The 11,037-nt window shown below is 44.9% G+C and overlaps 1 protein-coding gene across 1 annotated transcript in view; it reads left to right on the top strand.

The window, feature by feature from the left end:
- The first annotated feature begins 21 nt into the window (after positions 1-21).
- Pdcd11 (programmed cell death 11) overlaps positions 22-11,037 on the top strand; it is a 45,377-nt gene continuing 34,361 nt past the window's right edge. Inside the window, 7 exon segments of the mRNA XM_028874666.2 lie at positions 22-187; positions 1,613-1,731; positions 2,644-2,775; positions 4,240-4,407; positions 6,160-6,321; positions 7,538-7,661; positions 8,145-8,326. Coding sequence (XP_028730499.1) covers positions 1,630-1,731; positions 2,644-2,775; positions 4,240-4,407; positions 6,160-6,321; positions 7,538-7,661; positions 8,145-8,326 — 870 coding nt within the window. The 5' untranslated portion in view covers positions 22-187; positions 1,613-1,629.

The raw sequence follows: 11,037 nt of genomic DNA, 5'->3' as shown, positions 1-11,037 counted from the left end.
GGCGACTGGCCCTCTACGTGGATTGGCTGTAACGCAAAGTCCCGCCCTCTTACTTCCTGTCCCAGTCCGTGTCTGACTGGACGTCATAACGGAAGTAGAACTGATCCTACCTACGGCTTTGGAAGAGAAGCGTGGGGCTGTTGGCGTAGCGCTCTGCGCGTGCGATTGCTTCGAACCGATCTGTGAGGTAGGCAGGCGCGGGAGCCGTGGGGCTGGTGAGCCGGCAGCTTAGGCGTGGAGGGAGGAGACCTCATGGCTCCTACCTCGGCTTCCTGGCCCGGGTCTCCGGCCTTCCTGCCGAGCACCCTTGAGCCGGCATGGGTGGTCTGCCCACCCAAGCCCCGCTTTGCGTTAGCAGTTCCTGTAAGCCAGGCTGTCCACTTCAGGTACCCTTAGTGCCTTCATACACGTGATCGCCAGACTGGCGCCTCAGCCTCATCAGGTCGAAAATGGGAATTAAGAGTTGGATTCCCAGCAGAGTAGACCTCGTGGGCTATACTATTTCTGTGAAGCATGCACCCATAACAGACCAAATCCTTAATTTCTTCTCAGCCGTCACTTCTTTCAGCCTCACGCTGTTAATAATTTTTTATTCCCAGGTACCCCAGAACCAACCAACCTGTCGTGTGTCTTCATTTATACCTTCTCCTGGTTTCCCTGCTGTACATCATTTAAATCCTTACACTCAGTTTTTAAAACTTGCCCTTAGTTTAAGAGTTACTTGTCTTCACTTCTTTTTCTGTCCAGTCTGTAGACTGAAGAATGTTGTTCGTTATTCTGTCACTGCCCCAAGTCTCTGAAGTACCATGTCAACACAAACTGCTTATTTTAAATTATCTTCCACCGAAGAGCCCAAATTGTTTCTAAAATGCAACTTGTTATTATGCTTTATTTTCCCTGTGGTTTACTTGAATACTCAGTTTTTGAAGAAAAGCCTTCGAACAATTGTTTGATAGTCAAATGGCTTATATTTTGAAAAACAGGCTTTTCTTGTTTCTGTGTTTTTTTTCACATTTTCTACCTATCATATTCCTATTTATTATTACTAGTTATTTTTGAGACAAGGACTCATTATGTAGCCCTGGCTGGCCTGGAACTCACAGAGATAGGCCTGCCTCAGCCTCCCAAGTGCTAGAGTTAAAGGCATGAACCACCAGACCTGGCTTCTTACTTACTTAACATTCAGCTCAAAAGCCTCTTTCTTATGAAGCTTGTCACCTTTATTGAATCCTGTCACTTTTTTGTTTATGCTTTATAATTTGATTTGTATTTTAAATTACTTGCATATTGTTTTCTAAATAGTGTATGTTTGGAGGTAAGGATTTATGTATTATATATTTATGTATACACACACACCTGACATAATTACAATAATTAATACTAAGTGAATGTTTACTACATTGAGCCTTTTTCCTGGAAGACAGTGCATAGTGTATCGTTTATGGTTTTGAGGCATACAGTGTTGGAAAGACATGGACTAACAAGAGCCTGGCATATCAACTATTTATAATGTACTCTTGAATCTTGTTTAGTGCATTGCTAGAAGGTTCTCTTGCCCATTAATCACATCCTATGTGAAACCTGCTACTGCTCCCATTGTTCTTTCCATCAGTTTTGGGAGACCCAAACATGGCAAACCTGGAAGAAAGCTTCCCCCGAGGGGGCACAAGAAAAAGCCACAAAGCAGAGAAACCTTCACAGCAGGCAGCTGAACCAGACAACTTATTTGATGTAAGTGGTATGCTGCTTTGGAGAGACCTGAAACTTTCTAGCATCTTTGGGAAGATTGAGCCTCATTTGCAGCAGATATTTTCTAGTTTGTTTCTCTTTGATGTCACTTTTAGAAATTGAACTTGTTAAAGAGTCTCTACCACCTCAGGCTTCTTTTGAAGCATGACATTTAGTATTTGATGTTGAAATGCTTTTATGACTCGTCCTTAAGGAGTCTGTGCCAGTGATTAAGGATGAATAAAGGTATTTGATACTGGATTTTGTTTTGTTATGGTGCTGGGGATCGAACCTAGGACCTTGCGCATGTTGGGCAAGTTGTCCACTCCTGAGCTCCTTTGCCCCAGTTCTGATCATTGTGCATTTATTTAAAAGGAGTATAGTAAGTAGAGTTTACATTAGAATTCCGTCTCAGAGTGCTTTGTGCTCTAGGTACTAGAGAGAAGGAAACCACCATTTGGGTGTGTGGCCTTGGGTTGCTATTACAGAATCTCTCCATGTGTATTTTCGAGTAGAAGTCATGGTTTCATGCTGAGAACTGAGGTTCAGGGAAATTATGTATTTTGTTGAAACCAAACCAAGAGCTCTAGAGTTTGACTTGAGCCTCCGGACTCCATTTGTATGCACTGCAACATGGCTTCTCAAGTTGGGGACCTCAGTGTCCATCCCGCTCACCAGAGGAAGAATGTAGGACAGGAGAGCATTGGGAAGATGGAGGAGGCTTCTCAGACCCTGGGCAAGGGGAACATTGGTGCCTGGATACTCGGCTTGGGACTGGGGCAGAAATTAGGACAACACAGGGGAGTGGCCTGGGGAAGTAAAATAGCAGAGCCAGCCAGCAGGCCCCAATGTGTGGATGGTTAAGATCGCTGCTTCTTACCCTTTTGCATCTTAATGGGTCCTTTTCCCCTTTAGATTTCCACAGAAGAAAAATCCACTAAAAGGAAGAAGAGCCAGAAAGGGCCTGCAAAAACAAAGAAACTGAGAACCGAAAAGAGAGAAGCCAGCAAATCTGGGAGAGAGAAATTTGAAATCCTCAGCATTGGGGTTCGGAACACTTGTTGTTTTTAACATCCTCCTTGTTGGTTTGTGTGCTCGTCCCTCTTTCCTTCATCTTTGCTTATGTACATACGTGCACACAATTATGTGTTTTCTTTATGTATCTGTAGAGGCGTGTGCAAATTATGAGATATGAGCTTCTTATTTCCTTAGGTTGCTAACCAGTGCCTGGTGCCTTTTATGTATATGTGTGTGTGTGTGTGTGTATTGGTTTTTTCGAGACAGAGTTTCTCTGTGTAGCTTTAGTTCCTGTCCTGGATCTTGCTCTGTAGACCAGGCTGGCCTCAAACTCACAGAGATCCGCCTGGCTCTGCCTCCCGAGTGCTGGGATTTAAAAGTGTGCAACCACCACCACCATCCAGCTTTTATTTGGGGTTTTTTGAGATAAGGTCTTATGTTGCCCAGGCTCTCTATGTAGCCAAGGATGTCCACCTCCCACATACAGGGATTTCAGGTCTGTGCTGCTGTGTGTTGACAGCCTGCCTCCCGTCTGTTCCCCATCCCCACTCTCTGTCTCCGAGTTTGAGCCTAAGCATCACATAAATCAGATGTGGTGAGCAGGCTTGTCATCCTAGCACTTAGGAGCTGGGGTTAGGAGGATCAGCTTAGGGTCATCCTTAGCTGTGACTGCCAGGCTAGTCTGAGATGCACAAGACCCTATCTCACGAGATTGTAAATCATGGAAATGATTAAAGATATGTCTGGATTGCTTATATTTTACTAGAAGTTAGAACTGGAAATCGGATCACACTATGTAGCCCTTGGCTAGCCTGGAATTCATTATGCAGACCAAGCTGACTTTCTACTAAAAGAGATCTTCCTGCCTCTGTCTCCTGAATACTAGGATTAAAGGTGTGCCCAACCATACCTGGCCCTTGCTCATTCATTTTGTAGATGTAAAATTACCTCAAGTAAATAGTGTGGTTTTACAGTTGTTAAAATTATATTATTTCCCACTTCCACCCTCCTAGTATATGTTCATTTTAAACTAGGAAAATAGATTATTCTGAGGGTAGTTCATCAGCCTGCAGAAGTATTTTGTTTTCCATTATGATATTTTAAAAAAGTTGTTTAACTTGGTGATACTTTAGAACTAGCGATTTCATGTAAAAATGATTCTGGTAAGGGACACGCACACTCCTGGCTGCCATTGCATCAGTGGTCTGTTTCCTTCACCATGCTGTCTTCCAGGGATTTGGAATGAGGGTTGCTAGAGTCTGGTAGAGTGTGAAGGCTCCTCCAGCAGTCCAGCACTGTAACCCTGTTTCTGATCAAGACCTTTCATGGTGTTCAGGCAGATAGCTGATATGGCTAGATCTGTACACTGCATGCATTTTCCTTTTATTTCTAAAATTCCTCTAGTATTGGTGTAGGGACAAAAAGCCAAAGTCCCCCCACTGCCATCATTGTTATCTGTCTCACTGTATATAATTACCATGTTTTCCTCTCTAGTCTCTATGTGAGGGAGTGCGGATTTTGGGTTGTGTGAAAGAGGTGAATGAGCTGGAACTGGTGATCAGTCTTCCAAACGGCCTCCAAGGATTTGTGCAAGTGACTGACATCTGTGATGCCTACACCCAGAAATTGAACGAGCAGGTGGCACAGGGAGAGCCTCTGGAGGTAAGGGGTGTCTGGATGAAACTTGCCCCTGGATTAGAATAGAAATGCTAAGAGAAGAAAATGCGGGTGCCGTGAAAACCATTGCTTTTTTTAATCCTTCTTTTTTTTTTTTTTTTTTTTTCGAGACAGGGTTTCTCTGTGTAGCTTTGCGCCTGTCCTGGAACTCTCTCTGTAGCCCAGGCTGGCCTCAAACTCACAGAGATCCGCCTGGCTCTGCCTCCTGAGTGCTGGGATTAAAGGCGTGCGCCACCACCGCCTGGCCTAATCCTTCATATTTGTGTGGGTGTGCACATGCCACAGCACACATGGAGGTCAGAGGACAACCTGTGAGATCGAATCTCTCCTTCCACCATGTGGGTTCCTGGGAGCCAGGACAGCTCCTCGGGCATGTCCAGCAAGCACCTTACCTGCTGAACCATCTTGCTGGCCCTGGGAGTGTATGTTTTAAACAATACAGGGATTTTTGACTTAGTCTGGGGAACCTAGAACATCTCTATAAGGAAAGACCGTTGGAGAGCTGAAGGATGAAGGTTTCCCAGACACAGGAAGAAGGGAATTGAAGCAAGTCAGACTGTAGCAGAGAAGGCAAGTGCTGTTAGCATAGGAAGAGAAGAATCTGGGCAGAGTGGAGAAGCCGGATTGCACATGGCTCTACAGACCATGTTAAGGGTATGGTTTAGATGCTGCAATCAAAAGGGAGTCTGTGAAATGCTCTCATTGCAGTGGTGTCCTGTAGACGGCATAGAATAAGCTAAAATGGCATTGGCAATTGCCTAGCTCAGTTAGGAGGCTATTGCTGTTAGCCTAGGCGCTAAGACAGTGCGGCTTAGGGCCGGGGTTTCACAAGGATGGATAGATTTGACCTGGAGGTGAGGCAGAGGTACTGGGGACCAGTTGTCAGTTTCCATTGTGTATAGTGTGATGGCGGAGATGGTTATTCTTTGACTGCTCTGTTGAATTTGAGGTACACTTGAGATATCCAGGGGACAGGTGATTGCTGAGTCCAAGAAAGTCTGGGCTGGAAACAAATATGTGGGACTTGTGTAGGTGATGATGAAGCTGTGAAAGGAAGAAGTCCCTTACAGGGATCAGATTAGAACGAGAAGAGCCAGAAAGACTGAGTCTAGAGTAAATGCTGACTTGAAGAGAGTTGGCGTCAAAGCAGCAGGAGGGGCCAGAGGGATAGAAAGAGCAACATTAAATGTTCCATGAGAAACAAGAGGTCTAACTCAGTATTAAGGGATGTGCTCACAGCATGTGTGAGGCCTTAGGTTCAAATCCAGTTCCAATAAATAAATGTCATATAAGAGAAGGACTACAAAATGGAGTTAGTCTCATGGAGCTTACTACCTTAGCGGGTTAAGTAGATGGAGAAGGACAGGAAGAATTTTGTAGGACACTGAAGAGGAAATGGAATAGAGACAGTAAATCCAGACAACTCGTGATGAATCATTGGCATCTACCTATTTTATGGAATTATATGAAGGCTATATGCCTAAATTCAAGATGGTGACTTAGTTGTAGGCTCTTAGATGTGAATAAGCTTACTCTTCATTTACCATTTGAGTTCTTAGGGGTTTGAGCATGAAGAGTCCCTGAACTGAGGCTGGGCAATCGATTCTTGGTTCAAAGGAAACGTCTGTCTGTCTGTCTGTCTATCTATCTATCTATCTATCTATCTATCTATCTATCTATCTATCATCTATCTATCTATATCTATATATCAGGTCTTTCTCATTAACCATTATGCAGGACCTGCTCCGCTTGCCTGACCTGTTCTCACCTGGAATGTTGGTGAGATGTGTGGTGAGCAGCCTGGACATCACAGAGAAGGGCAAGAAGAATGTCAGGCTTTCTGTGAACCCCAAACATGTCAACAAAGTGCTGAGTGCTGAGGCCCTGAGGCCTGGCATGGTACGTATCTGGATGTCACAGGAAGGAGGAGCATGTTGTGCCCTGTCCCTGTGGGTGTGGTCTAGGCCATCTTTTACTTTCTACATAATGCCTGTTGATGGAGGTGGGTCTTTCTGGAGCTGTCAGGTACTTAGGGAACATTGAAGACCTGAACCTAATTCTGTTACTGTGGAGGGTGGAAAGAGAAGTTGAAGCGGCTTTGGTGGCACAGTCAGGTGCCTGCAGAGAGCCTTCCTGGGCGGCCGGGAGGTGGGGGAGGGCTCCTCGTGGTGCCTTACCCACCAGCTCTTCACAGAGGAGGTCTTTCCAGAACTCTGCCTTGTGACATGTCAAGGACCACGCAGTGAACCCAGAAAAGGGCAGACAGCAACCAGCCTACCAGCTGTCTCGGTGCCCAGCTCTGGAGATACAGGTGAACTTGGTTCAGGCTAGGTCCTCCAAATTCACTAGGGAGTCTAGAGGGGCTGCGTGTAGATGTTCTGGTCATTAAAGGTCGATGTATCTCCAAGGGTTTCGTTAAAAGCAATGGGCTTCAAGGAAGGCCTGGCCAATGCACTGGATTTAGTTTGGCACCAAGAGAATGAAAGTAAGCCGTGTTGCGGCGTTGGCAGTTATCAGGCCCACGCCGTGACTGCTCTTTTTGTCCCTTCGTCTTGTGCAAGTCCCACAGCAAATGTGGGAGGCAGTAGACAGTCCCCCTTCTCCATTTGAGATCTCAGTGACTTCGCAGAGACCAGCTAAGGTCAAAGCTGCACTGCTTCTCATGAAATGTACAAGAGGCTGGCAAGTTACTTTCTCAAGAGTTTAGAAAAGAATGAATGGAAGGTAAAAGATGGTTCTGGATTCTCTTGCTAACCCTGGCTCGGGTGCGAGCGACTCTGTAGAGCCATGGAACTCAATGCTCTTTGCATACTATTAAAGACTTATTCTGCTTTTTAAACACTATCCTTTTATACTTTTATATTATCCTTTTATAAGGATATATATATCCTTTTATAAAACACTATCATACTTTAACACTTCCCACTTTCTGGAGACAAAAATCCTTTAAACCCCATGGGAAAATTGATGTCTTCTCAGGTAGGGAGGTGTGATCTTAAGGTTGAATGTGGTGATTAATGAGGAGTCCATTTGTAACGTTCATGTTTGTATGGTAGTGGAATTTGTGGGTGTCCTGTTTACCTTTGACCTGAAACTTCTGTTTCCCTCCTTCCAGCTGCTGACAGGCACAGTGTCAAGCCTGGAAGACCACGGCTACCTGGTGGACATTGGTGTTGGTGGGACCAGAGCTTTTCTGTCACTGCAGAAAGCCCAAGAATACATCCGACAGAAGAACAAAGGTGAGGCCAGCAGAGATAGGGCAGGGACGTGGGGTGAGCTCAAGCATGTGGGATTATGTTTACATGTTTATATTTCGTTGCCACTTTGATTAGTAGCAGGACAGAATGGTGACCCTGCAGACTGGTTGGCTTTGGAGAAATCAGTAATTAATACCAGCTGATAGGAAAGAAATGCGTGGAGGGCCAGAGAGTGGCAGTCTCTCTATGGTCCAGTGGACTGGCCTCAGTATCCTACATCTGAGATTCTACTGAACTTGGCTCCCAGAACCTGTGATTTGCACCCCGGGCTTACTTGGCACATTTCTGTGAGATAGTTGAATTCTAGAGCAGTTAGGTTAACATCCTACCTTCTCATGGCTGATGAGCATCAGATGCTGGGTGGGTGGGTGGGCCATGGAACTTTGCAGCCTAGCTTGGGCCCATAGGCAAGGGCCCTTCTCATGAAGGTATATTTTCCTTTTGGGTCTGGGGTTGGGTTTACAGGTGCTAAGCTCAAAGTCGGCCAGTACCTGACCTGTCTGGTGGAAGAGGTGAAAAGCAATGGAGGCGTCGTGGGTCTCTCTATAGAGCACTCGGAGATTTCTTCTGCCGTCGCAACCGAGGAGCAAAGCTGGAACCTGAATAACTTGCTGCCAGGGCTGGTGGTCAAAGCCCAGGTGCAGAAGGTAAGCTGTTCATCATTACATTTCCAAAACATGAGTAACAAAAGATTTATGTGCCTGGCAGTGGTGGTGCATGCCTTAATCCCAGCACTCAAGAGGCAAGTGAGCTCTGTGAGTTCAAGGCCACCCTGGTTTACAGAGAGTTCTAGAATAGCCAGGGCTACACAGAGAAACCCTGCCTCAAATAACCTCCCCCAAAGATTCATTTTATTTGTAATTATGTGTATGGGGGTGTGGGTTTGTGCATTTGTGTTGTGCTTGTGAAGATCAGAGCCATTGGATCTGCCCAGAGCTCAAGTTCCAGGTGGTTGTAAGCTGCCTGATGTGGGTTCTGGAAATGAAACTCTAGTCCTTGGCAAAGCAGGGCACACTTTTGACCACTGAGCTGTCTTCCCAAGACCCTGTAAAATGTAATTTTTAATAAAGTATTAATATGCATACTAATAAAGCTGCTGTCAGATTGCATACCCAGTAGATCTTTCTGGTCATTGAGTTCTTGGAATGTTTTCCAATGCTATATGTTGATATGATAGTATTTTGGACAAATTGTTATTTTGTTTGTTTGTTTTTTTTAAGACTATGTAGTTCTGCCTTGCCTGGAACTAGCTATGTAGACCCCAGGCTAGTCTCAAACTCAGATCTACCTACCTCTCTCTTCCGAGTGCTGCATTAAAAAGAGTGTGGCACTATGCCCACGCTAGACAGCTATTCAACCAAATTTCATCTGATTTTTTTTGTAAAATGAAAATTTCTCTTTTAAGATTACATTTATGGAGCTAGAGAGATGGCTCAGCAGTTAAGAACACTTAGTTGCTATAGTAAAGGACCTGGGTTCAGTTCCTAGCACCCATATGATGCCGTCTGTCACAACTGTCTGCAGCTCCGGTTCCAGGGGCCCTGACCTCCACAGGCACCAGGCATGCATATGCACTTACACTGCACTTATGCACACAGACTAAATCTAAAAATAAAGTTCTTTTTACAATTACATTGGGAGAATGGGTATGTGTGTAAGCACACATCATGATGCAAACGTAAAAGTCAGAGGCCATCTTGTAGGGTTCAGTTCTCTTCTTCAACCACGTAGTTTCCAAGGGTCAAATGAAGGTTGTCAGGCTTGGTAGCAAGTATCCTGACTCACTAAGTCAGCTTACAGGCTCCATGTAATTCTTTATAAAATCACTGTTAGAAAAGTTAAGGTTACTAATATGGCTTGCATTTTGTTATATATGAACACATGTATGTTGTTATTATAATTTGTATTTTTGGACAGGGTCTTACTATATAGATCAAGCTGGCCTGAAAGACTTGATTCTCCTGCCTTAGCTTCTCTGGGTTTGGCTTTATAGTCATGGTCTGTCTGTCTGTCTGTCTGTCTCTCTCTCTCTTTGTCTGCCCTTCCTTCCTTCCTTCCTTCCTTCCTTCCTTCCTTCCTTCCTTCCTTCCTTCCTTCCTTCCTTCCTTCCTGTTTTTTGAGATAGGGTCTCATTGTGTAGTCCTGAATTCACTATGTAGAACACACTAGCCTTGAAGTGAGCTCTGAGGTCTGCCTCAGCCTACACAATGCTGAGTTTAAAGGTATGTGCCATCACAACTGACGCTAGTCATGGTCTGTCTTTTTTTTTTTTTTTTCTTTCTTTTTTTTGAGACGGGTTTTCTGTCAAGCCTTTGCTGTCCTGGAATTCAATTCTGTAGACCAGGCTAGCCTAGAACTCAGAGATCTATCTGCCTCTGCCTCCCAAGCGTGGAGATTAAAGGCATGCGCCACCATGCCCAACTGTTGCCATGGTATTTAATGGACACTATGGATCTAAAGTCAGATGGAGCCAACTGTGGTGATGTGTCTCTGTAACTGCAGCTCTTCAGAGACAGAGACAGGTGGAGTTGGGGCTACATAGTGAATCTTGTCTCAAAAAAGTGTTAAGCTCCTCAGATGGCTCAGTGGGTAAAAGTACTTGTTGCCTCGTCTGTTGTCTAGAGGTCCCCCTCCTGGGACCCACATGGTGGAGGGAGAGAGCCAGTTTCTGCAGGCTGTCCTCCTGGGTACCCTTGGGTACTGTGCCTGTGCTGTGTGCTCATTCACACTCAGAATAAGTAAATAACAATACAACATTTTAAGTTGATTTTACAAAGTCAAGTGATATTAAAAGCTCCTAATAGTAGCTTCTGCTGGTATCTCCTGAGTCACCAATTTGAAGCCTTTTTTTTTTCTTCTCTCATTTGGGTGTTGGTGACAGAACTGTGCATGCATTTGTTTATCTTTTTGAGAAGCAGTCTCCTAGTGGATGTGAAGTGACATCGAATGGTGATTTTTTTTTTTTTTTTTTTTTTTGGTTTTTCGAGACAGGGTTTTTCTGTGTAGCTTTGCGCCTTTCCTGGATCTCGCTCTGTAGACCAGGCTGGCCTCGATCTCACAAAGATCCGCCTGCCTCTGTCTCCCGAGTGCTGGGATTAAAGGCGTGTGCCACCTCCCCACCCCCACCCCCCACCCCACCCCCCCCACCCCGCCGCATGGTGATTTTGATTGGCATTTTCCCAACAATTACGTGGTCCTCTCCCATCTTCATGATGGTGATGTACTCATTGGCTGTTTGTATAGCTTCTTTGGAGAAAGGTCTATTCAAAGATGCTTTACTTTTTTTTTTTTTCTTTTTTTGAGACAGAGTTTCTCTGTGTAGCTTTACACCTTTCCTGGAACTCGCTTTGTAGACCAG

The sequence above is a fragment of the Peromyscus leucopus genome, chromosome 1 (genome assembly GCF_004664715.2).
Source record: "Peromyscus leucopus breed LL Stock chromosome 1, UCI_PerLeu_2.1, whole genome shotgun sequence".
Lineage (NCBI taxonomy): Eukaryota > Metazoa > Chordata > Mammalia > Rodentia > Cricetidae > Peromyscus > Peromyscus leucopus.
Note: the sequence above shows the minus strand (reverse complement) of the source record. Positions and strands in the feature narration are given on the sequence as shown.